The sequence below is a fragment of the Sesamum indicum genome, linkage group LG11, assembly GCF_026168435.1.
Source record: "Sesamum indicum cultivar Baizhima isolate 11 linkage group LG11, ASM2616843v1, whole genome shotgun sequence".
NCBI classification, from domain to species: domain Eukaryota; kingdom Viridiplantae; phylum Streptophyta; class Magnoliopsida; order Lamiales; family Pedaliaceae; genus Sesamum; species Sesamum indicum.
Window position 1 is genome coordinate 11,408,896 of NC_142667.1, and position 26,192 is coordinate 11,435,087.

General features: G+C 34.5%; 6 protein-coding genes across 6 annotated transcripts; 1 reads left to right on the top strand and 5 right to left on the bottom strand.

Annotated features, from left to right (window-relative positions):
* Window positions 1-82: 82 nt before the first annotated feature.
* Window positions 83-4,976, bottom strand: LOC105173695 (uncharacterized). Its single transcript, XM_011095551.3, has 7 exons — window positions 4,566-4,976; window positions 2,496-3,284; window positions 2,248-2,397; window positions 1,741-1,866; window positions 1,545-1,592; window positions 1,034-1,467; window positions 83-929 (listed from the first exon to the last, which is right to left on the bottom strand). Exons 2-7 carry the CDS (start codon window positions 3,157-3,159, stop codon window positions 315-317), a joined length of 2,037 nt encoding a protein of 678 aa, XP_011093853.1. The 5' UTR covers window positions 3,160-3,284; window positions 4,566-4,976; the 3' UTR covers window positions 83-314.
* Window positions 4,977-6,401: 1,425 nt separating this feature from the next.
* Window positions 6,402-8,348, bottom strand: LOC105173697 (small ribosomal subunit protein uS14z/uS14y/uS14x). Its single transcript, XM_011095553.3, has 3 exons — window positions 8,188-8,348; window positions 7,994-8,093; window positions 6,402-6,610 (listed from the first exon to the last, which is right to left on the bottom strand). The coding sequence occupies exons 1-3, from the start codon at window positions 8,247-8,249 to the stop codon at window positions 6,602-6,604; spliced, it is 171 nt and encodes a 56-aa protein (XP_011093855.1). The 5' UTR covers window positions 8,250-8,348; the 3' UTR covers window positions 6,402-6,601.
* Window positions 8,349-8,693: 345 nt separating this feature from the next.
* On the bottom strand, window positions 8,694-12,499 carry LOC105173698 (protein STRICTOSIDINE SYNTHASE-LIKE 4). Its single transcript, XM_011095554.3, has 5 exons — window positions 12,207-12,499; window positions 11,843-12,123; window positions 10,624-10,860; window positions 10,392-10,524; window positions 8,694-9,181 (listed from the first exon to the last, which is right to left on the bottom strand). Exons 1-5 carry the CDS (start codon window positions 12,375-12,377, stop codon window positions 8,918-8,920), a joined length of 1,086 nt encoding a protein of 361 aa, XP_011093856.1. The 5' UTR covers window positions 12,378-12,499; the 3' UTR covers window positions 8,694-8,917.
* A 2,475-nt stretch (window positions 12,500-14,974) lies between these two features.
* Window positions 14,975-19,117, bottom strand: LOC105173700 (purple acid phosphatase 5). Its single transcript, XM_011095556.3, has 8 exons — window positions 18,900-19,117; window positions 16,878-17,084; window positions 16,652-16,763; window positions 16,347-16,573; window positions 16,124-16,262; window positions 15,793-16,013; window positions 15,587-15,708; window positions 14,975-15,369 (listed from the first exon to the last, which is right to left on the bottom strand). Exons 1-8 carry the CDS (start codon window positions 19,056-19,058, stop codon window positions 15,162-15,164), a joined length of 1,395 nt encoding a protein of 464 aa, XP_011093858.2. The 5' UTR covers window positions 19,059-19,117; the 3' UTR covers window positions 14,975-15,161.
* A 1,544-nt stretch (window positions 19,118-20,661) lies between these two features.
* LOC105173699 (purple acid phosphatase 5) lies at window positions 20,662-23,078 on the bottom strand. The gene is made up of 8 exons (XM_011095555.3): window positions 22,892-23,078; window positions 22,489-22,695; window positions 22,262-22,373; window positions 21,950-22,176; window positions 21,731-21,869; window positions 21,418-21,638; window positions 21,155-21,276; window positions 20,662-20,955 (listed from the first exon to the last, which is right to left on the bottom strand). Exons 1-8 carry the CDS (start codon window positions 23,051-23,053, stop codon window positions 20,751-20,753), a joined length of 1,395 nt encoding a protein of 464 aa, XP_011093857.3. The 5' UTR covers window positions 23,054-23,078; the 3' UTR covers window positions 20,662-20,750.
* A 2,374-nt stretch (window positions 23,079-25,452) lies between these two features.
* LOC105173701 (copper transporter 5.1-like) lies at window positions 25,453-25,890 on the top strand. The gene has a single exon (XM_011095558.3). It carries the CDS (start codon window positions 25,453-25,455, stop codon window positions 25,888-25,890), a length of 438 nt encoding a protein of 145 aa, XP_011093860.1.
* The last annotated feature ends 302 nt before the right edge of the window (window positions 25,891-26,192 follow it).

Here is a 26,192-nt window from a genome sequence, read left to right on the forward strand (position 1 = left end):
TTCTGCGAATTTTCAGAAGAGAGAATTTTTCGTGACAATGTTAAAAAATAACATCAAAATTATCATTAACTATACATCTTCATTAAAAAAAAAAAAGGAATATCATTAATTATACAAACATAGTACAAAATTTTTCATTTTGTCTCGTAACAATTTGGGATGAACGTTATTATTGATCCCATCAACGACAAACGTAGCAACATTTTGTCCCTGTAAACTATGAAAATACACACACTTCTCCTTATCTCTGCTTCATATGCCAAGACAATACCTGGACATATTCACAAAGTGCAGCCTTGTTCACTTTCTCAACTCTAAAAGAGGACACGTTCACCACGCTTGCCAAACATTCCTGGAAAGTAGGTGGAGCGAACGATGCCCACAAGAAGAGGAAATTGCAGCGTCACAAATAAGGTTACAGGTAGACAGGCCAATGCAGCTACTGGAATAAGAGTCCACGCCTTTTTTTGGCCAAACACAAGGTAGAGGGTTGCGCTGAATGCTATCATCATCGAGGTTATGGAAAGGAATAAGGTGACAAGCCCAATTATTAACCTTTTTGGAAGGGAGTATAGAAAGTCACCTTCTGCATAACGAGCAGTAAGGATCGACAAGAACATTAACATGGAAGCAGTTGATGAAAACAGAGACAGGGCATCAAAAAGGGCAAATATATTGAATGCTGGGTTATTGGAGAAGATGGGGAAGCCGCTATCGCCATTGTTACCACCCGGTACAGTAATGGAAGCTGCAAAAGCAATTGTAGCAATCAGAGCTGCTGCAACAGTGCAAGAATTTGCTGTGTCTTTCATCCATTTCTCCCCCTCTTTGATCAAGTCTTTGTGCTCCACGGAAAATTCAACAGCGGGCGTTCGTCTCTTGGAATTTTTGCTGTCCTTAAAGTCTGGAAGGACAAAAGTTTCCACTTCCTGAGGTAGTAGTGCATTGAGGCATAAATTTATCAAAGTCAGGTCCGCTCAACTTCATATCGATCCTAACAGTAAAAGAAATCAGGGCATCAAGTCAATGTTACCTTGTACCACTGTAATTCACGCTGCATTTGTAGAGCTGCACTAGAGACAAGATTGAGTTGAGCTGGAGGTGCCAACTTTCCAGCCAGGTGCAAAATGTTGTTTCCCTCGACATCTCGAAGCTGTGTGGCCAATCTTTTATGTTCGCTCATTTGATACAAGAGGTTGAAAACATTCTCCCGGCGATTTGCAACTGCTAGTAGAAATATATTTTGTCCCATTCTATTTCTTGACCAAATTGCAGGAGGAAAAGACTCCACAATCTCCTCTACAATCTCATGGTTTCCCAAACTTGCAGCAAAAAGAATCGGTGTTTCAAACATCGATGCAGCTGTTGAGTAATCTAAACCCGTAATCTCTTTGCACAGGCATTTTATGAGTTGAAGAGTTTGACAATGCATCATTCTTTTGTCTCGAATGAACCTGGCCTGCGGTGCTGCAATGAAAGCCAGATGTCAAGAAAGACAAATCTAATTTAATGTTCCGTCCTTGAGAAATAAATCAGGATCATACCTATATGTTCGATAACTTTCCAAAGTACCCAATGCAGCTTCTGGCATCCTGCATAAAACTCAAAACCAGTGTATGTTCAGTTCTGCCACTAGGTTTACTTTGTGTTACAAAAGGGCTTGCACCAAATAAAAGAAACAATCATGAAAAGTTCTAATCTACAGTTACTATTGGATGATGAGAAAGGAAATCAACAAACCAGGAAAACTGAGCTGTTGAAGAAATGGAGCACAGTAGCGTTTGGAAGCAGTTAGTGTGGAAACAGCTGGATTTCCTTTGACACTTTCGTCTTGGCTATATATATTGCCAAACTTTGCAGGAAGACCTTAACAATTGAAAAATTAAATTACTCCTTCAGATAGAAATTTACTTGGTACTGATTCAATATCCAAGAACTTGCACGCCTTGTAAATACCCCTATAAGTATAGTGGCCATGCCATTACATTATAAGATGAAAAGTGGTACTTAAGATGCAGAATTCACTAGTGGGTAAAATCTTGAGATCTAAGTCCAAGGAAATGAACAGTAAACCACAGACAATCAAAGGACAGAAAACAGAACTTTGAAAGATTGGTTATGCCTATCAAGGTGCAGTGCTTCTGCTATACTTTTGTAATTCTAGAGCACTAAGTAGAACCAAAAGGCAACAAAGACGATACCAAAACTGCATTTAACAGAAAATACTCAATGAAATGATAAACTAACATGAATCTATGAATCGCTGCAAAAAGGAAAGGGAACTTCTTCTCAAGAATGCAGAAGATTTTCCAGCTATCATATTCAGGGCACTGTTACCAGCAGGTGATCTCAATGTAGCTAAATTAGGGTAAAGCTGCACCAGGTAAAGAGCCAAATCTGCAGGGTGTTGGGAAAATGACGATGGTGATGAGATGGCAGATAATAAGGCTATTTCACTTCAAAATTTTAAAAGTTCAGGACACAAGTATCCTTACCATAGAATTCAGCAAGAATAACAAGATTCAGAAGATCTACACCAGATTTATCTGCAAAGGGATTTGGATCAATATCATCTCTGGTGACAGTTAATAAATAAGAAACCATATCCTTGTTGGCATAAAGAGCAGCCAAATGTATAGGCAGAAGGAATGTATTGCTCGGCGTATTTGTCAAGCCCGGATCTTTAGACACTAATAGCTTTGCTGCCTCAACATTGCCAAATATCGCAGCATAGTGGAGGGCTGTCTGACCAGCCTGATCCCGCAAAGTTGCAAGTGCCTCTGTTGGTATCAACTCTAGCAATTCCTTAACAAAATTTTTCGCCTTTCCTGTCCCAACTGCAATGTGCAGTGCTGTCTCTGAGACCTTGGTAATTTTAGCAGTGACAGCATCAGGATCCTGGTCGAAGAAGTTTCTGGCACTCTCCCAATCACCATTTAGAGCAGCTTTGTATAGTGGTAAGTAGCAGTTAAGATCCTTCTCAGGTTCTTTCTTTTCAACTGCTGTTGAACTCTGGGCATTATCTGGTTCTTTCTTTTCCACTGCCATCGGACTTTGGGCAATTTTTTTATCCTTCGCTTGTAGGAGAAGTCTCATCAGTGGTCCTGCCTCATTCTTGTTATTCTTGCTAGTGTCAGGCTGGGATGATGAGTCCTCCATCCGTTTCGAGCTGATAAATTACAGATATGTTGGAGTTACTTGGTACCAGGTTCTAACCACATTCAGTGTGAGACAATCATGTCTCAAAGAGCCAATTCTTGCAGTCCCAAATTCATCCTGAAGTTCTGCTCATTCAAGGTAGAAGCCGACAAAAGAATGACCAAAGGAAGTAGGAAATTATTACAAAATGCATAAAATTCAACAGTCAGAGTATAAATCCTAAGGCACAAAATCTTCATTACAACTTATATTATCAACTGAAATCTTGAGAAAAGTGATAATCTTCTTCAAGGAAAGCAAGATCACCTTGCTATAAACATCAACTTCCAGCTCCTCTATAGGTATTATCAAATTCAACGTAAATTCTAATGAATACTAACACATATTACAGAATAGCAATCTCTATATCACTTGCCAAGAATTGATGGGAAGAAAAAATAATTCCCTGGGGAACATTTCAAGTCCAAAAGAAGGGAGACAGAAAACACACAATCTGTAAATACCCCATAACCACCAGAACACTCAGTCACCAAATTCTGGCTTGCTGTAAGAGACCAAGCATGTAATATTCAAAGGGGATGATTTTACACTTTACTCTCAGAAACCGAACACTCAAAGAATATACAAAAGCAAATTGAAGTACACGTTGGTAATACCCATTAATTTACAAGGGTAAAATATTTTTTTTATATATATAAGCCAAAAAATAAACACTACTCCCTACTACAGTACATAAATCTCAACAGCAGTGTAAATACTCAAAGAGATTTACGTTTTACGTTTTCGCATTTCCCAATATAAGATAAAACACCCTCAATGTTTATTTTTGTATTTTTACATCTTATCTGTGTGTTTTTTTATTTTCTAACTTTCTCTATATAATATATATATACACATATATATAATATATAAAAAAGACATAATTTGACAATAAATAGTTCTTGTCTAAAAATATACAATATTAAACATACAATTTATATATATACATATTTTATATATAAAAAGATATATACAAAAGATATGATTTGATCTCAAATCCCAACATCAAACCTACCCCACTTATTTTAAAATATTTTAAATTACCTCAAAAAACAAATACAAACATATCATCTATTTTCAAAACACATTTATTTTTTTCTATTTTTCTATCTCTATCTCCAAAACACAAAACAAAACACTCAACCCACAAATCCAAATACTATGATTATTTTTTGAAGCCAATTTAGACTACTTATTCCATCATCTACCTAAAAATTTCTCTCACCAGACTTGAATTACACCGGGTGTATTGTTGTGTCGAGGATAAATTTTTCGTTCCATCCCTTAGTCAAATCACTACTACATCACAAATTAAAAAAAAAAAAAAACAAAGAAAAGAATTAATGATCCGGAAGAAATCGGCTTACAGCAGGGCCCTCGAACTTCTCTTCCCCACAAGGGAAAGGAATGAAACACGGGTGTCCTCTGAGCAGTGGGGAGCAGCAGGAAAAAGGATGCTAGAGTATAACTTAACTGTTGGAAACCGAGGAAACAGCAAAGTTGAAACAAAATATGGAGAAATTCGTCAGCATTTGATGTGGGAGAGAACGGTAAGATCGCAACCAGCAGAAAAATTCAACTGAAAATATAAAGTAAATGATTCACACAGAAAACTGAAGAAAGCAGTCAATCAGCGCTGAGAAGAAGTGAAGAAGTAGGAGGACACGAAGTCACTGTTTCACCAGCCTTCATTTACTTTTGTCTCTTTCTCTCTCCTCTCCCCTTTGAATCAAAGGGGAGAGAGAGAGAGAGAGAGAGAGAAGCTGGAAGTTCTCAGCTTTTATAATTCGGGTAAAGAGGGAATATTTGTATGTTAGGATGAATCCAAGAAAGTAAATTATATTATACAACCTAAATTTTAAGTATTAGCATTTTTGGCCCACTGGCTCTATGTTTTTATATCTTCAAAATATATAATTGAATAAAATTATTAGATTTTTATGTATGAAACTAAATAGGTTTAACTATTCTTCGGAAATTGAATTATGATTAGTAAAAAGAAAAATAATTTAAAATAGTATGAAATAATAGAGTTCAGAGAAACTGAAATAATTAATTAGATTAATAAAATATTAAAAAAAAGGGACATGAAAGTTGAAAGGAGGACAAAAGAAAAGTTGAGATGAGAGAGAACAAAATATTTTAGCTAAAATCAATTTATTTTTTTATTTAAAAAAAAAGTTATTAAGTCACCCCTAAACTATCATATACCCAAAATTATAAAATGTAGCAATTACCAAACTTCCTTTCCTCTGGGGCCGTCAGTGGTCAATGGTTTAAAAATTAACTTTGATTAGTAATTTGGGGAGAGTGACAAAAGTTTATAAGACATTTTTGGCCGAAAAGTTTGTCATACTTATGTATGTATCAATTTTGGCGAGCAGGTGCAAAAATGGAGAAGTACGCATTGAGATGCAGCAGATATATAGATATAACAGAAGAGCTAAAATTGTCCAACGACGACTCCATCTCCACCGGTTAATTCAAATTCTAATGCCACATCAAAGCAACTAACTTTAGGGGTCCAAATTGAACTCATCCCTTTCATATATTAGTGATGAATGAGATGCAAAAAAGAGCAATTAATCACGAAACGTACAATATATGATATATTCTAGTGATGACAAGGTCAGGTATGGAGATGGAATCAACATAAAACGAGCTAACACCTGACAGCACTTCCAAGTGAGCAAGTGCCCCCAAACTTAAAGAATACAATTGTGATTGCTCAACCATTTAGCAACTAAAGCGAAATCCCATCCTCCGATCGTTGGTTTCAAGTGGGTAAATGTTATCATCAAGTTTAGGGCCCAGGGGTATTTATAAGTAATCATGGCCATAGTGCTAGGAGATACATTGTATTATCTAAATATTCATGTAAATACACAAAGTATATGAATTTAATAACATATGTGCACATACATAAATGTTTTTAGAGTGTAATAGCATTCAAGAGCTCATCACATCATGTTTCAGCTTCCAAATCCATATTGCCAGGATGGATTCTTCTTACAAAAGTAAATTAGCTTCTAATAATTCAGCTACTCTGCTGATATTAACCACACACAACTTTCGAGCTGATTCTCCTCCAAGTTTGCATTTAGAATGGCAAGGATAGTATGAGATATTTCATATTCCATGACTTAAACTGCCTGATAAGGAGAAGAAAGCACGCAGAGAAAGGAGTTTGTATCCCACATCCATGCAAAAAGGAACGAAATTGATATTCAAGTACTTTCAATGCAGTAACATTTATAGCAACATAATCTATTTGTCTAAAGAGAAACGAAACTCAAAAACAAAATTTGAAGAGAAGGCGTTCATCTTAAAACCAACAAATTCTCTAATTTGTCTTGCGACGTCACAAGAACTTCACTTTGAGCCCTTTGCCGTCCATGTATCATCAGCGGTACTGGAAATACAAATGGAATACAATGTCAGCATTGGGGCATTTAAGTTGGGCAGATACATAAAACATGGCACATTCAAGACAATCGAAGTGAGTTGGTTGTTCATATTTAGTTTCATCTCAAATAACTACACAGATCAGAGGAAACAGAATCCATCTACCAAAAATGAAATCCATAAGAATCATTTTATTACAAAAATTCTTGGATAAAACCCATCAGCCATCTGACTGAATCAAGATAGCATATTATATCTCCCACAGATATAGGGGAAAACAAGCAAATACCAGTTTCACACAGTGCTTGGACTTTCATAAAACAACAAAAAAAAGGAAACTGTTCTAGATGCCAAGTTGCCAACAAGTACATCGATGATCCACTTTTCTAGTTTCTCACAATTTTACAGTGTAAAAGTGATGATATTATGCTTTGATAATATGACATAGTTTTCATCTAATAGGAAATGATTAGAGCAGGGCCCCAAATTAAGATAGTGGGGCAACTTTTACAATCAAATCACAAATCAGTGATTATGGTTGTGCAATTTGTAAAACTGAACTGAAAATTGGGTTTGCCAAACTGGCATAATGAATATCAAACCAAATTAGTCTGTTTGGTTTGGTATTTGGTTAATAGAATTTGACAAAATATGAAAAAGGAAACAAACTAAATAAATTAGCTACATATAAATATATATAATATATCTAATGTTTATATATATATATATATATATATTTACAAAAGGTGAGACAAACCAATAACAGAAAATTTCAATTTCAGCAGTTTGGTAAACAAACTAAACTATGTCCACTCCCATTAGTAATTGACAATTGGACAGAAGAATTTAGATCGAAGAGAAGGATTTAAAGTTAATGATTTCAAATGAGTCCAATATTAAGTGGACCTCAAATCCACCCCAATGATAAATCTACTGTTTGTGTAACGAAAGAACTTCAATTGTAGGGAAGATATGGATCAAAGGATTATTCGATATGTAAAGTGGAATTTGAAATCTATTAATATGATACGAACTGCTCAAAGTGACTATTAATTTCATAGTAACTTAATATTATCAAACCAAGTGCAAGAAATTTGTCATAATGAACTCGACAATTAGCTGCAAAATCGTTAAGTGCAAAAGCAACCCAAAACCAATTAGAAGAGAAAATCCATCAGAAGAACATGCTGACACACTTAGATTACCTCCAACAGACCATAACAAAAATCTAGCATCAGGAACCAATAGGCATCAAATATAACACCAAAAATTGGAAAAAAAAAAAAAAAAAACCCTAAGAAATTAAACACCATGTAAATCCAACAACTTAAAACAGATTTCCAGCAATTTAATTTTTTAGCAAAAACATAAACAAAACAAAAGTACCGACCTTAATGAACCCAATTTCCTTAGCGTTACTACGGAAGCACTGCCGGCAACACATCAGACCATATTTCCGGATCAACCCATGCGGGTTTCCACACACGCGGCTGAAATCAACCACAAAAAAAATAGAAAGACTTAGCAAATAGAAGCGAAAACGAAACAATTAGAAAATTTTTCAGCTTAAAAAATTTGGCAGACCAGGTGCGTGAACCAGGGCCATAATTCTTGGGATGCGAGTTCCAGATGTTGGAGTGACCCATGATACTCTCTCTCGGTGAGAAACCTTAAGTTCGAAATCGACAGAGAAAGAGGCGCAGATAATATGAAACCCTAATTTGATGACTAAAGATTCGTCGTGTCGACACAACTCCTTAAAAGCTGCTGTCGGGACAATATGTCCAATATACCCCTGAAATTTTAGCTCTTTTTTAAGTTAGGGATAATTAAACTCCCCTCTAAAAAATAAATAAAATTATAAATTTTAATTTACAAGAACATTTTGATCAATTTATCATAAAAAATTATTAAAATCCTAACACAAACGAACAACTTGAGTTAGTTTGTAGACGACCGTTAAAATCAAGAAATATCGGTAATTTTATAAACAACGAGAATGTATTTATAATTATAACAAATATAAAAAAAATCATTTTAATGTTATTCTAAAAAGTGAAGTAAATTGAACACAAAAGGACAAAATTACCTTTTAAATCAACATAAATTATAAATTATGTTTATTATTGAAGCTGAAAAGAGTGTTTTTGATTTACAACTAATAAGCAGTTACCCACCAACTTTTGCTAACACGTAACTTACAACATTTTTTAATAACTTATTTACATATAAAAGTAGAAATTATTACAAAACACTCGAACGTCTGAGCACACATAGCAAACTCGACCAAGTATGAACAAAGCTCTCTTGTACGTTACAATGGTAATTTTCCCACAAAATCAGTGTGAAGACTCCCCAAGTACAAATGCCCCTCGAACTCCAGCGCAGATGTCACGAAGGCCATCACCTTCCCCGTTGGATCGTCGAACCCCCTTATTATCTTCCCATCGCTTCCTACATTCACTACCATTGCTCTATTGTATGCACCAACCACCCAATGCCCCAGCTTCGGAATACCCCTTATCAAGTATTTGAACGCCCTTGATCCGCACACAAATCTCAGCCTATTTGGAACAATCTGCACAACATACATAGACATTATAAGTAATTGGTTCAAATTCCACCCAAAAGTCGACAATCTTGGCGATCTTATGTAAGGAAAAATTATACTGTATTGCACTTGTTGTAGTCATATTTTATATTAGAGATATTTGTAAAAACTAGAGAGTCGAGGAGGAATGTCGATGTAAAATATGAATGCAAGGTATGTCGGTTAAATCTTTCAATCTCGAGGTATTTTTTTACAATAAGCCACGATATTAAGGGTATTGATGTAATTATTGAATTAATAAATTTGTTCTCAAGGTTATTTATGTAATCATTGAATTAATAAATTTGTTCTATTATGAGTTGTGAACTTGGAGACAATGGGAATCTTCTAACACAAAGTGTGATTGAGGCCTATCTCTATTAAAAACTAAAATATACAGTGAGCTCCCATAAAATTTAGAATAATTATAAATATTTTTTTATTATTTAAAACATTATCAATACCTTCAAATTTTAATGATCATAACATTACCAATACCTTCTAATTTTGACGCTCGTCAAACAACTTGTCCAGACTGTTAGTATCCGTTAGGTTTTCATTCATTTTTGTAGTAAAATGATAAAAACGTCTTATGGACCATAAATTATAATTTTACATATTTTTTAAAACTTTTTGAAACTTTTTTTGTGAAATAAGTGGGAATCTTCTTTAAGATTTTTCAAATTTTTTATCCACCTTACAAATTTTTTTTTAATTTTTTTAAAAAAATACAATTCAGGAATTATATAATTTCATTAAACTCAAAACATGGTAATTTTGCAAATAACGAGAGGATACTTGTAATTATAATGTACCTTAGGAAAGCTCATTGTAATTTACCCTAAATTAAAGGGTAAATTACAACTAGCTCCCTGAGGTTTGTCAAAATTACAAATGCCCCCTCATTGTTTAAAAAACTAAAATTACCCCACGAAAATACTCCTCTATGAGATCTCATTGTAGGAGGGTATTTATAATTTTAAAGAGATATTTATAATTTTTCAAACAATGAGAAAATATTTATAATTAAAACAAACCTTAGCGAGGCTCGTTACAATTTAAACTAAATTAAACTATTAAGTTAAAATTGGGAATCATACCATACACAGTAGTATATGTGTGAAAATATGCAATAACAGTACCAATCATCAGAATAGAGATAATAAGGTAATTGAAGTTTGAAGTGGTTTGGTAGTACCTCTAACAAGGCGATCCAGAAAGAGCCATCTGGAGCAAGTTTTACGTTGTCAGGGGCTCCAGGAAGATTATCAATGAGGATCTCTGTCTGCCCTTTCACATCCCCTTTCACCCAGTATTTCAAGCATCTATATCTGATCCAGAAATCAGACACACAGACAAGGCAAGTTCCAAACTCATCAACAAACCAGCGTTGCAAGAACAAATACAAATCAATATGGATGTATGCTTACTTCCACGTTTCACAGACAACTACGTAGTCCTCGTTTGCAGAGAGGGCGACACCGTTTGCAAATCCGAGGTCTTCAAGAAGCACAGATGCTACGTTCGATGAAGGGTCGTACGTTAGAAGCTGACCGTGAGGCTTGTCCTCCACCATGTCCCGTGGCCAGTCCCCGTAGCTGTGTTTTGCGCTTGCGACGCTGAAATACAGTGTGCCATCGGATGATCCAACCACATCATCCGCGAACCTAATTGTGAAAAGAATATAAAAGTTTAGTATTGTGTTTTGAAACTATACGAGATTCAAATGCTCGTTATAAAGGATATAATTATATGTCCGTATAATTCATTAGCTCGCATTATAAAAAAAATTAATTATTCCCCGCACTATTTTTTTTAACAAAAAAAAAAAAAAACCAACATAGCTTCTACTTTTTCATTTAAAAATATATTTTTAATCATTTCAGAAGTAGGAACTGACATATCCAACGTCTCAAAATTGATTTTTTGAAATTGAATTTTTTTAAATTGTCACAAACACTTTCAAATATTTTAAAAAAAAAATCCCCCAAAAACCCCCCGTCGGTAAATCGTAAGATATAGGTAGGTAAAGATCACAACATAAATTACAATAAAATATCTAAAATGAGGTAAAAAAGTATATGTGGGAGTGATTGGATTTTTTGCAACCACTATTCCTTTTTTTACTTCATTCAACATACACACATTACATATATAAAAGATTGGATAAATAATATTTTGCTATTTAAATTATACCCGTTTTTATATTTTATCATTAAATTTTTTTTTATATCAACTTTTTGAAATTTGTACTTTGCCATATACAATCGTTTTTTATTAATTTTTTTGTCGGAAAGAAAACAGCACCTGTTGTGTATATGTTAAATATATCACATCATATAACTCTTAGATATCATATATGCACTACTTGTAATTTCTTTCGATAAAAAATTTGATTGAAAAATAGTTATAAATAGCAAAATACAAATTTTGTAAAGTTGAAATTTTTATTTGACAAAAAAAAAAAATAAATACCAAACTAAAAACGGAATGACAAAGTGTAATTAAGCCTAAAAGATTACATGGTGTACTCTTTTCTTTTTTTTTTATACATATACGCTAAACATAGCAGAAGATGGAAAAAATTTTGTCATAAAAGAATCCGATCATGAGGAAGAACATAATCCAGGCTCTAACGCATGGACTCACCTTATCTGGGCACCATCAACATGCGACACAAGAACCCTCACACCCTCTTCACTAACCTCAAGCAAACCCTGCTCTGCATCACATACAACCACAGCGCCGTCCGTCGTAATGGTTAGTCCCAGTAAGCTCGTACTCTCAATTTGCCTCCAACTCTCCCACGTCCCGTTTCTCAGCAGCCTCTTGATCCACCCATCTCTCGTCGCCGTGTACACCACTCCCGTCCTGTCCACGGCCACGTCTTCTGGCTGCTTCAGCAGTCCTTCTCCTAGTTTGATCACTTCCTGTAATTAAAAAAACCCACAAAACGTGAAAAGAAACGCTGATAGTAGGCAAAAACGTGCTTCAGATCAGAGGTTTTGTCCACCTGAAGTCTGCCGTTGGACGGAGCAGGCAAAACGGAAGAGGGTGGGGGGATTTGAAGCACGCCGGGAGATGATGATGAGAAGAGAAATATCTGTAGAGAAACTGCCAGTAAAATAGCTGTTAAAATTCCCCAGTTACATGTTATCGGCCGATCTGTCAGAGTCCTGGCCATGGGATCCCGCAGAATTTAGTGTGATTAATGTTTCTTGGGTGTGTTTTGAAAATATGAGATGATTGCTAGCTGAAGAGACTTGAATTCGTTTCGCAGTTTCTGTCAGTTTGAAAACAAGAAAGCATGCCACTTGAGTCTTGTCTTTAAGTTTCATAAAGGCTTGAGTTCGAGTTTTTGTCGGCACGTGGGATATTTGTTTGAATTTATTAAAAACAAATTACTTGAATGATAGTATTATTCGTGTGATCGATTATTTTTTTTATTATACATAATTTAAAAAAAATATATTATATTTATCATATTATTATTTCAAGCAGGGCAGACTGAAACCCATTCTGACATAGCGGAGTTCAGACGGCATTGCGAGCCGTCCTCTCAAGCACATCAACATTCAATTCAATTGAATCCATTTTATCCAACAGTGCTGTCTTCCATTTTCATTAACCTTATCAATCTCAACCACATATTTTGAAGGATAATTATAACAGTTTTTCTTTCTTTCTAAAGTTTAATATAATTATAAATATATTTAAATAAACGATCGTCTAACAAATATTCACTTATAATAGACTGTTAGGAGAGAGTATTTGTTAGATGAATATTAATTTTAAAAAAATATTTGTAATTTTTCAAAAAATAATAAATATTTATAATTATAAAAAATTTAAAAACATTTGCTATAATTTACTTTATTTTTAATCATCCTCACAAAAAAGAAAACACATATTTATACACACTATTTATTAAGGTTCACTCCATTAAATTAATTAATTTTGATTGCCTCAATATTTATTAACTAAAAATGCCCTTTGAGATATATATTCTTTAAACAATATAATTGCCTCCTAAATTAATTTTTCCTATTAATTATTTATTAAAATTGTGAATGATAAATTAAAAATATATTTATTTAAAATTTATGTCAATCAAATTAAACCGTGACAAGTGATTGATTACGTTGTGCTATGCATGACAAGCCCATGACACATGGATAGTGGATGATGATGCCCAATTATTATTCACTTGTGTCTAATCAACCGAATAGATTGTTCTTTGGGTGAAGTGATGTGTTCACTGGGTGAAACCCTTTAGGTGAAATGGTATGTTTTTTCGAGTGAAATGATTCGTCCATTCGGATAAAAAGTCATAATGGTTCGAAGACATCTTTTATATTGAACATGTCTATTCAATAATACATTTCAAACTTCCATAAATGGCCCTCCAATATCAGTTCATAGAATCAACTTGGGAGAGCATTTTAAAGCATTTCAAAATGAAAGCAATAAAACATCATGTCTTTATTCAAGAGAGTTTCAAAAATATTGTTCGGTTTGCTATTTCTCAAAACTTGTGTTATTACTGCTTTGTAATTATAGGTCGTATCTTAGAAGACAAATTGCATTTCTGTAAGCAGTAGAACAGGACAATAATTGTTTTAAGAGTCTTTACCTCGACTTCATAATACACAACTCCCGTATATTCTTTAATATTTTTTTCTCAACATTACTTTACACTTATGGACATTTAAAATAATGTATTTTATTATTTTGATAAATCATCCATTTTGTTTAATTAGATAAATATAACATAAATTACACACGCGCATCGAGTATGTTTCAATCGTTAGTGTACTTTATATAAGAGCCCCGTATTATGTTAAGTTGAAATTTCTTATTTATATATTTCTATGATTTTAGTTTGACGTGTTAAGTGATTGATTGTTTGTGATTTTATTTTATTTCAGTAAAAAAAAATTAGGAAATGGAGGAAAAAAAATTAAAAAAGAAAAGTCGTCATTTTCGAATAGGAAAGTATTAAAGAAGAAAGCTAAAGAAAAAGGGAAAATTTAATATTTCCAAGAAAGGAAGGAAGCTAAAGAAGAAAAGGAAATGCTAGCTTACCAAATTCAATGAGGATGTGGCGAATTACTGAAATGGCCTTAATTAATTAATTAATCTTAACTATATGATAGAGGTAGGTAAAGGATAAAATAGTAAGTTGAAAGTATTTAAAAATAAAAAGTTGAAGTTAGAGCATTTGAAAAAGCAATTTAATATTTATAATTTTATTAATATGTTATAGAAATTGATAAAAAGTTGTTTATTAAATTAAAATCAATTTAATTTAAACAGTTTAATAAATATTATTTTCAACATACTTTGAACCAGAAGTCGGTACCAGCTTAGAATTAAGTTCGGCAAACATCATTATACATGCATTTTCCCGTCCGTCTTGTAATTGTGATGCGGTGTAACTTTTGGTTCATTTTAATTTTAATTTTGTAATTGAGAACAATAATTTTAAAAGAAAAAATAACACAAGTAGTCCAATTTTTGTTGGAAATGCCATTTTCATCGACAACCCTTTTTTCTCCGTGAAATTGACATTTTTCTGCAGAAATTGTATCAGTTGTGTTACTTCTTTTAAATTATTGTCTTCTTAAAATTCTTAAAATTGACTAATCAAACGATTCAAAAAAAAGGATTTCAAATGTATTCACATCCAAAGAAATCGAAATTCATCAATTGATCAACATATAATTCAAAACGAGAATTGTAGGATTTGAAATCATTAATTTATATGAAAATAACCGAGAACAAGTGCGGAGCATTTATTATAAGGAATTTGAAATCCGTATCCTCAAATCCACATAATCATCTTGTACGTGCGAGGGACAGCTCAATCGCCAAATGCAGTTTACGTCATGTTGGAATCAAGAACAGCAAAAACGGAAAAAAAACGAATGACAGCACCTGAAAAACTTAAGTTAAATATTGAGTTGAGTTAAGCCACTGGGGTGGTGCTGCTGTGTTCTTCATCATGTGGATACCAGTATCTATTGTAGAACCAGGTAGAGTCTGCTGCAACAGCTTCGCTGTCTTGGTTCCGATGCCAAGTGTAGTATGCATGAGTCCTGTTCTTCAGTTCAAGAAGTGCGTGCCCGAAGCTCGCCTCTCGGAAGGCCGAATAACTAGGCTGTGGCTCTATGAAGCTGCATGCATTTTACATATATGCATCAGCATTCACAGTGTGCGAATTTGTCCATTACATTATCTATTCTATTTTACATATACACCTCCATGTGTATAGAGATTCATCGTCTTGTCTTGTCGTGTATATGTGAAATAGAATAGATGACGCAACAGGAAATCCAATCCAGTATACTTGTGTGTGTGTGTGTGTGTGTGTCAGAAATATAAAAGTCTCACTTGTCTGCAAGGCCTTCGATGTTTCCACCGTCACCTATTACTATATAGGCTGGAGCAGAAGCATCACTAACTGGTGTACATAGTCCGTTTGTTATGTCGTACCTCACATTCGATACTCGTTTCTGCAGATACGTAAGAGAAAAGATGAAGCAGAAGCCCAGAAGTTTATATCAAGTTGGTTGATTGATTGATGGTCAGAAACTAACCGAGCGCTCGTAAGCGTGAACGTGGCCAGAAAACACGAGGTCGACTTTGTACCTAACGAACCACGACTCGAACATAACTCTCATGGTTTCACCCTCCATGAAATGGTAGTTATTGCTGTTATACCATGGTGAGTGAACCATGACAATCAGCCATGGAGTCTCAGCTCTGTTCACTTTTGGCAGTTCTTCTTCAAGCCAATTGTACTGAGGGGTGTATTTACCTGATTAAACAAATTAGTGTATGGATACGTCGAATCTTGAACATATACAAAAGGGAATGTAGTCCGTGATGGCAACGACAACTTGAAATGATAACATTCTTAGTTCTTACCATAAGCCGAATAAGATGATAGGACAATTATGTAGGCTGAGGCACGCTTGATCGAGTACCAAAGAGGGGATGTGCTTTTCGACGCCTTGTAAGGAACGTTGTACCGGTGCAAAAATGGCTTGAATGGAGTATTTTCACCCTATAAAGCAACTCACCACCAATGAAACAAAAGAACTACTAGAATACAGAAAATAGTAGTTGCAATTTGAGACACAACTCTTACAATCTCAGGAGCAAAGTCAAGTTCATGATTGCCTGCTGTCCAAATCCACGGCTGATACGCAGTACTCTTCTCGACAAAACGGCCCCAAATATCCCACCTGTTATTGTCATGGAAAGGATGATTGTCTGCATACGAGAGATCGCCAAGAAACAGCACTGCCTGGCCCTTTCCGCTGGACACGTAATGCTCGAAAGTTTGATTAGAGTCGTATGTTTGTCCCAAGTCCCCTGCATATTACAAGTACACTGTATAACATCAGTAACTACTGTACTAAATCGATGAATTGAAACTCCGTTTACGCTCACCAATAACGCCAAAGGTGTAGGGAACGTCAGGGCCTACTTTAGGAGGAGTCGTGAACGAAAATCTCCGAGTCTCGTTGTCCTTTCCGAGTTCATAAATGTAGTCTGTATCATGCTGAAAATTTACAGAAAACAATGAGGTTTGGTTCCTTGTTCTGTTTCTAATGATGCTAGTGTTGTGCGCATGCGGGGACAGAGCAAAATCGACAACGTTGGCGTAGGTACGTACCTTGAGTCTTTTGATGGTGGCATGATGAATGTGGCCGGAAGTGTAGTTGTAGTATCGGTAGGAGGTGGTCTTAGCCTGAACCTGCTGTTTGTCACTACAATTGCCCTTTGCTTCCCAATATACGACCTCATTGGGGGTGGGGTGAAGTGGCGTCACCCATGAAATGATCATGCTCTTCCCCTCATGATCTCCCTGTGTTATGTGAACCTGCAACTTCCAACAACCATAACTAAATAAATATGGTAAGATAAGGTTAGGGCAACTTTACTTTAGGTTATTGTTAGGCAGGATATCACACACAATCTTTCTTAATTATGTGTTTAATATATTTCGGATCGTCTAATTTTAACACGCTAAGCCCATCTCTTACTACGACCCTGACCTGATTGCAGTAAGGCCCACCACCCTCGTATTGTGGTGTCACCTGGACCCACCACATGGTGATTAAAATTCGGTTCCCTCCCTCAATATCCCCCAATAATTTATCTCATTGTCTCTACTTGTGCATAAAAAATCAAGCAATTTACCTCATTGTCTCCAAAAAATCAATTCACCGATTCCTTTGATTTGATGGAAGGCAGATTTTTTTTAAGAAAAAAACACAACCTCTTAAGCTCTCCATCTTGGAAGAAGAGTTGACAATGACACCGGGCTCAAGTCCTATTAAATGCGATTGTTTTTAAAAGATGCACATATTGTACACTTTATTTTGAAATTCATTTCACCATAAAGTTTTTTTGTTTGATTTGCTCTGTTCTAGCTTGCTGCTCGATTTCTGAAATTCTTTTTTCTTTTTGTTCTGTTTATAAGAAAAAAAATGGCGTGGGAGGTGGAGAGGGGCAAGGGTAACGGTGTTTGGCTGTGTTAGGGGAGAGGGATGTAGGGGGCAATGTTGGTTTTGTTTTCTTCTTTTAGGGTTGGGTGGAGGGTTGCTAGGGTAAGTTTCTTTTTTTCTTAAAGATGAATGTTCGAACTGGTGTTGGGTCGACGAGGAAGGGCGATGCTGGGCGGGGTGGAGGGGCAGCGGGGGACTAATAGGATTTGGGGTGGGGATATATATATATATATTATTAGTTTTGTTATATTAATATTTATTTTGTATATTAAATAAATTATTTTTTATGAAGATGAATGTTGGTGGTGATGGGTAAAATGATATAAACTATATTAATTAATTTTTATATAAAATGCTATATATATTTAATTTTTATATAATATATCATTAAACTTTTATATAACTAACAATATATACTTAACTTTTATATAATATGTATTATTAATTTTTATTTATATATAAATATATTATATTTTAACAAAAGAAACAATGAAAGTTGAACGAAAAAAGATAGGGGTATTTTGAAAATAATCAAATTAGTTCACGTACAGTTCAATCTCAAATTATAGTAAAATGTAAACAATATGTTATTTACATCCAATATTATTTTTTCAATTACTAGAAAACATAAAATTGAGCTACTTAATAAAATCAATTTTAACTCAATTTCAATAATCATCCAAAAATGATCTGTATCACCTAAATTCCATCACTCTAAGTAAAATAGGCTTTAGAATATATATAGCAATGCTTAAAAATAGTCTTTTTACCTTTAAAAATTTACACTAACACCTCTTATGTTCATATTTTACATTATGAAATTTTCATCAAACATGCGATTTTTGGGAAGAATTATATAATCTAAAATATCCCTAAACAGAAATGTAATTCAACAATTATTATACAAGTCAATATGAATTATCAATTGCATTCTGCGCACCACAAATTCATAACAACATCATAGTTAGATTAATGAAACAAAACATATCAATAACAATGAGAGCAAAATTGTAAAATTAGTCCTACCATTTCAATTCGTTTCATTCCTAACCCAACATCTTACAGAATTTTAAAATTAAACCCTATATTCTGTTAAAAATTATAAAAAAAGTATAACGCGTCAAAAAAGACCCCTCTACCGTAACAAAAATATGAAAAAAAGAAAAAATATATATATAGAACAAGACCTGCTCAGGAGCATTGAATCCAGGAGGAGGGGGGAAGTGATAAATTGGCATCTCAACGGAAGCATGGGGTTTTCTGAGATAAGAGCTAGTGACACCACTGTTGCAGCACACTGCTGAAACTTGCAGCACCCACAAACAAAATACTGTCGACACCCTCATTCCACTAATTATTAGGGTTTTCGATTCCCAGACTCTCAATTACTATTATTATTATTATTTTTTTTTGGTTCTTTTGAGGTATTCAATTTGCCTCTACTCATATCTATATATATAGAAAGAGTAGTGAATTTGTTGTGATTTTAGTAACCAACTAGACCAAATATGTGGGTGAGTTGATATGCATAATCTTTGAATATTCCTTTTTTTTTTTTAATTTCACCTGTGGTAATTTTTATGTATCAAATTCATGAATTGAGGATATATATATATATATATATTATGTAATTTAATTCTGTATATAGGATGATATGGGTGTTTGACTATACAGTTAAAGTAATTATGATCAAATATTAATTTTTGTTAGTTTTGAATTTTAAAATTGGAAAAAGGAATCTCATTGGTTGGAGATCTTATTCACTTTAAATTTATTTATATTTTAAGAAAGGTATTCTCGTTTTTTTTTATCACCCTGCCACTCTACACGTCTTATTTATGTATTGGTCTGTAAACTAGTTTACCATGAACTTTTATAAATTTCAGGACTAGGCTAATATAATTAGACAAATTACAATTTATCTTTCTATGTTAGTTAAAAATTACAAAACACCGCCATGTGAAAAATAACTTAACAATTCACACCCCTCAAAGTATAAAAAGAAGAACAAAATATCCCCTTACATCATATTGTGTGCAATATGCGCTGCATATGGGAGCGGGAAGCACAACGATGAGGGGCCAAGGTGAAGAAAATGCAGTAGTAGGGGAGGGGGAGGAGCAACAGTAGCGGGCGAAGGGTATGGGGAGGGAAATCGCAGGCGGTAGTGGGAGGAGGCAGGCGATGGGTTGGAGGGGAGAGAAATAGATATATATAGATATTTTATATGTAAAAACAATGTAATTGAATCTGTTTTGGGGTCTGTTGATAATAAAGATATAAATAAAAAAAAAAGAATATAGTGCGTGTGTTACACCACACGTGTGAAGGGATACTTTGCTCTATTTTTATATTTTAATGGAGATAAATTGAATAAATTGCAATTTGCCCTGATATAATTAGATATCCACCAAGGCAATGCCGTGCCAATCCTCCGATTTCACATCTTGCATACTTAACGTAGTAACTGGTGGCCACTTCCCTTTCTTGATTCTTTGGGCTTAATTCTGACGCCTATGGGACTCCATAGTCAATGCACCAAGTTGGTTTTATTTATTATTCTTATTTTTAATGATAATTGTGAACAAACACATCTCGTGCGCGTTTTATTGCTGGTATATTATTATGGAACAATTGCAGGGTAACTCTGGATCGCGTAGCATTAGGGGTAATCTTATGGTTTTAGTTAACATCATTCCGTTGCTTTCAGTTTAAATGAGTTTGTGCCGTACAATTTATAATTCCTAATTATCATAATTAAATTATTAATTATTATTCTTTTTTTATTATATAAATATATATTATTTATACTTTGGGCAATGGAGAGAGTCTTTTGGTTTTTCCATCATACTTTATAAAATATGATATAATACGACTCCATATATATAGTAGGAAATATGCATTGATTCCTTAAAACGGCAAAATCCAGCATAACATTAAAAGGCTCTGGTGCTTGTCATCTGTGCAGTGCACTGTACATCAATGTGTTTATGGAAGAGTCACAGCACCAGATAAACTAAGTTAAATACTGGGTTGAGTTAGTCCATTGGGGTGCTGCTGTGCTCTTCATCATGTGGATACCAGTATCTATTGTAGAACCAGGTAGAGTCTGCTGCAACAGCTTCGTTCTCTTGGTTACGATGCCAAGTGTAGTAGGCATGAGTCCTATTCTTCAGTTCAAGAATTGCATGCCCGAAGCTGGCTTCTCGGAAGGCCGAATAACTAGGCTGTGGCTCTGTGAAGCTGCATGCATTTTACATATAAGCATCAACATTCACAAAATGTGTATTTGTCGATTGCATCTTCTATTCCATTTAATATATACACAGCATGTGTACAGATTTACGCCATTTTGTTGTGTATGTGTGAAATGGAATAGATGATGCAGCAGAAAATCTAATCCAGTATATATGCGGGTGTGTGAGAAAGATAAAAGTCTCACTTGTCTGCAATGCCCTCGATGTTTCCACCGTCACCTATTGTTATGTAGACGGGAGCAGAAGCATCACTAACTGGTGTACTTAGTCCATTTGTTATGTTGTACTTCACATTCGATATTCGTTTCTGCAGGTACAAATGGAGAAAGATGAAGCAGAAGCTCACAAGTTTGTTCAATTGACAAATTAACTAACTTTGAAAGATGAATTAGCAGAAGCACACAAGTTGGTATCAAGTTGGTTGATTGATCGATGATCAGAAACTTACCGAGCGCTCATAAGAGTGGACATGGCCAGCAAAAACGAGATCGACTTTGTGCTTAACGAACCAAGACTCGAACATAACTCTCATGCTTTCACCCTCCATGTAATGGTAGTTATTGCTGTTATACCATGGTGAGTGAAGCAAGACAATCAGCCATGGAGTCTCGGCTCTGTTCACTTTTGGCAGTTCTTCTTTAAGCCAATTGTACTGAGGGGTGTATTTACCTGATTAAAGAAAAATTAAAATTGACGAATCTTGAACATTTACAGAAGGGAATGTAGTCCGTGATGGCAACAACAACTTAGTTGGTTCTTACCATAAGCTGAATACGATGATAGGACAATTATGTAGGCTGAGGCACGCTTGATCGAGTACCAAAGAGGAGATGTGCTTTTCGACGCCTTGTGGGGAACATTGTACCGGTGCAAATACGGCTTAAATGGAGTAATTTCACCCTACACAGCAACCACCAATGAAGAAAAAGAAGTACAATAATACAGAATACTATAGTTGCAATTTGAAACAAAGCTCTTACAATCTCAGGAGCTAAGTCAAGTTCATGATTGCCTGCTGTCCAAATCCACGGCTGGTATGCAGTACTCTTCTCGACAAAACGGCCCCAACTATCCCACCTGTTACTGTCATGGAAAGGATGATCGTCTGCATACGAGAGATCACCAACAAACAGCATAGCCTGACTTTTTGGGTTGGCCACATAATGCTCAAAAGTTTGATTCGAGTCGTATGTCTGTCCCAAGTCCCCTGCATATTACAAGCATACTATATAAGATAAGCAATAACTCATGCAGTAAATCAATGAACTAAAAAATGTCCCGTGTACACTCACCAATAACGCCAAAGGTGTAGGGAACATCAGGGCCTGCTTTAGGAGGAGTCGTGAAAGAAAATCTCCGAGTATGCTTGTGCTTTCCCAGTTCATAAATGTACTCTGTGTCATGCTGAAAGGTCATAAAAAACAATGAGGTTTGGTTACTTGTTCTGTTTCTACTAATGCTAATGTTGGGTGCATGCCGGCACAGAGCAAAATCGACAATCTTGGCCATTGGCACATACCTTCAGTCGTCTAATCGTGGCATGATGAATGTAGCCAGACGTGTAGTTGTAGTACCGGTAGGAGGTGGTCTTAGCATGAGCCTTGTGGTGGTTATTAAAATTGCCCTTTGCTTCCCAATATCTGACCACATTGGGACTGCGGTGCAGCGGTGTCACCCATGAAATGATCATGCTCCTCCCCTCATGATCTCCCTGTGTGATATGAACCTGCAAACTCCAACAACCATAAATTTGAAAATTGCCCTTACACATGTTTCAAAACTGAAAACAAGGAAAGATAATTCAACCATCGTACTTTTATATTAGTAAGCGAGAACGAGCAACAAATATATTGCACTAGTCAAAATTAAGTATAAGTTGCATTCCACGCACGTAAAAAACGAGGCAAAATATACATAATAACCTGCTCAGGAGCATTGAATCCAGGGGGAGAAGGAAAGTGATGAATTGGCATATCAAGTGAAGCATAAGGTTTTCTGACATACGTGCTAGTTACACCACCATTGCAGCACACTGCAGTAACTTGCAGCAGCAACAACAAACAAACACCTGTCGACACCCTCATTGCAAGAAGAAGAGTAATTCAGAGAGTTCAATTTGCTTTTACACACACACACACACACATATATATATATACAAAAGGAGTAGTGAAGATTTATACTTTATTTTTGAAGGAGAGTTTGTTGAGGATTGTGATTCTAGTAACCAATTAGACCAGATTTGTGGGTGGGTTGATATGCATATTCTTGGAATAATCCTTTTTTTTTTTATTTTTTCTGTTGTGGTAATTCATATGTATTATAGAGGTATGGTAATTTTGATCTAATAATAATTTTTGAACTATTAAATTGAAAAGAATCTCATTTGTTGGGGATCTTATCCACTTTAAATTTAGTTTGTTTGTATCTAATTAAACAAATTTACCTATTCAAACTATTATTTTCAAGATTAGCATGGTGACTCAATTTGTATTTTTATTTTGAATCCCTATTTGTATAGGAGACTAGTGTTTGACTACAATTCAGCTATTTTGGCCAAATGCACTAATTTCTTATAATTTTGATTTTTTTCTTAATTGCGAGGAATAAATGAATGATTAGAAGTCTTGTTCATACTAATAATTCTTTGTCTGGAGGGTAAAATTGTGGTTTCATAACTAAAAGGTCGTAAGTTTTAATCCTACATATAGGTGTCGATTTACTTTTATAATAGTATGTATATGTTACTTCTTTGTTCAACCAGAAGCCGTTGACTTATTTAGAAATATTACCGTACTGCATACGGAATTAATTCGAAACTTATTATGCATTTATCTAAATAAATCCATCGTTCCAAAGTCTTATACGAACACGCTAATTCCATTTGTATGTATCTTAAATAAAAAAAATAAATTTATATTTAAGGAACATATTAATTAATAACAATGATTTTATTTGTTAATTAATTCGATATTAATTTTTTTTATAATTATTAAGCCATTGTATTGTAGTATTCTGCTAAATAGCAACTTGCTGCAATAGCGATTTTTGGGACTTTGATACTTCCGGACAAAGGAGTGGCTCTGCATTTTGCACGTTACAGTCTTATCCTTAATCATGTGTGTTGATTTAGGATAATTTGTTGGTGCTTAGTTCCCAACAAGGAAAAAAATTAAACATGTATAATTACATTTATACCTCTTGATTTATAATTTATTTACTTAAATTATTTTTATTTTTTAGATAATTACATATACACCCATCAAAATATTGTTATCATTTATACAAACCACTCCTTACTTTTTTTAAAAATTACACACACACACACCTAAAAATATTAGCATAATTACACAAACTACTCATATTTTTTGGCTGTCAGTGGTAGTTTCCATAATTATGCAAAAGAAAGGGTGGTTTGTATAAATAGATTGTAATCTAGGGGTGTAAATGTAATTATCCCACCAAATAAGCTTAGGTAAGTTTGAGCTTTTAAAAAACGTGACCTATAAAACAAGACAGAATAATAAAAAAAATGGGAAGATCTTGGCGATTGTTCTTTAGTGTTTAAATCAGTAATGTCATATAAAAACGATAATGAAGCTATCTCGTAAGAAAGTGATTGATAGTAAAATTGTATCTTGAGTATTACGATTCAATACTCATAAATTTTAGAGCTTTACAATTTACGTGAACTACATATCTAAAAATGATCGATTAGTCATCACTAGTCTATACTTATTTGGGTTTGCACCGAATAGAATACAACACAAATACTAAAGATACATATATAAACCTGTTTTCTGATTAAAAGAAAGAATTGGAGATGGTTATCGGGTTCTAATTACATAAATATTTCATGAATAACTCTATATTCTCAACCTCCTAAACTTAATTTTTATTTAGTAAATCAATGGTATTAATATCACTTTACGAACATCAATTAATAACAATAATAATTCTTAATGAACCATCGACAAATAATTTGACACTCCCAATCTATAATCAATCAAAATTACCACCAAAGTAAATAAAAATCGATATTTTAGTATAATGTAAACTCATATTTTCAATAATTTAAAATTTAAAAAGTATATATCTATGCTATATATAATTGAAGAGTGGAGAATTCAATGTTATAGTATTGCACAACCACTTTTTGGGAGGTTTTTTATCAATTTTTTTTTCTCTCTCCAATATTATGTTACTATTAACTATCTTCGCCTACTCATATTTACTTACAAATCCCATATTTAAATGAAAATGTTGTTGTTGTATATACTTTTAAGTATGTTTTGTATCCTTAAAGTTAAATAATAAAAATATATGAACAGTTTTATTGTAAAGAATTGTGCGCACACATAAAGCATCCTACATAAAAATATATCTACTTTACCCCTCTCTCTCTCTCTCTCCCTTCCCATTTCTGACTTTGAAACCACGCATCCCTTCCATCCATCCCACACCCTAATTCTCCTCTGAAGCAAAGATGATGCATACGACTCTTCACTGGAGCAACCAAGTTACCCTCCTGTTCGACTCATGGAACACCAAATCCTGGCCCACTTACGCCCTCGCCTTGCTCATCTGCTTCCTCGTCGCCGTATTCTACCAGCGCCTTGAAGCTATGCGCCTCCACCTCAAATCCGCCGCGAATCCATCTCCTCCTTCACTGAACACGCCGCTGATCGTCCCGAAACTCGGCCGGAATTGGAAGATCAGGCTTGGGTTAGCGGCGCTGTTCGGATTAAACTCGGGGATCGGGTACCTGATTATGCTGGCCATCATGTCGTACAACGGCGGGGTATTGTTGGCCGTAGTGTTGGGATTGACGGTTGGGTACTTTGTATTTAGGAGTGAGGATTTTAGCGAGGGCGAGGATTCTTTCGTCGCTGCTGAAACCAATAATTCATGTGCTTGTTCTTGATTCTCTCCTCTCCCACACTCTTTTTGCTCCCTTTACTTTTTTTGTCTTTCAAGATATCTTCGTATTGTAAGTTGTAACATACGGTTTGTATTTTCAATTTTAAGTTATATGTTTCATCGTCAATTTTAATTAATATAAAAAATATATTATATGTATAATTTTTCAAAATAAAATAATTAATAATTAATATGAAATATCATTATATGGTGCGGAGAAGGAAGACGTCGCCTCATTTCTTTCTTCATGGACTTGGGCTTATTGATTTTGTTAAACATTTTAAGGATTTTTATTTTTATAATTAT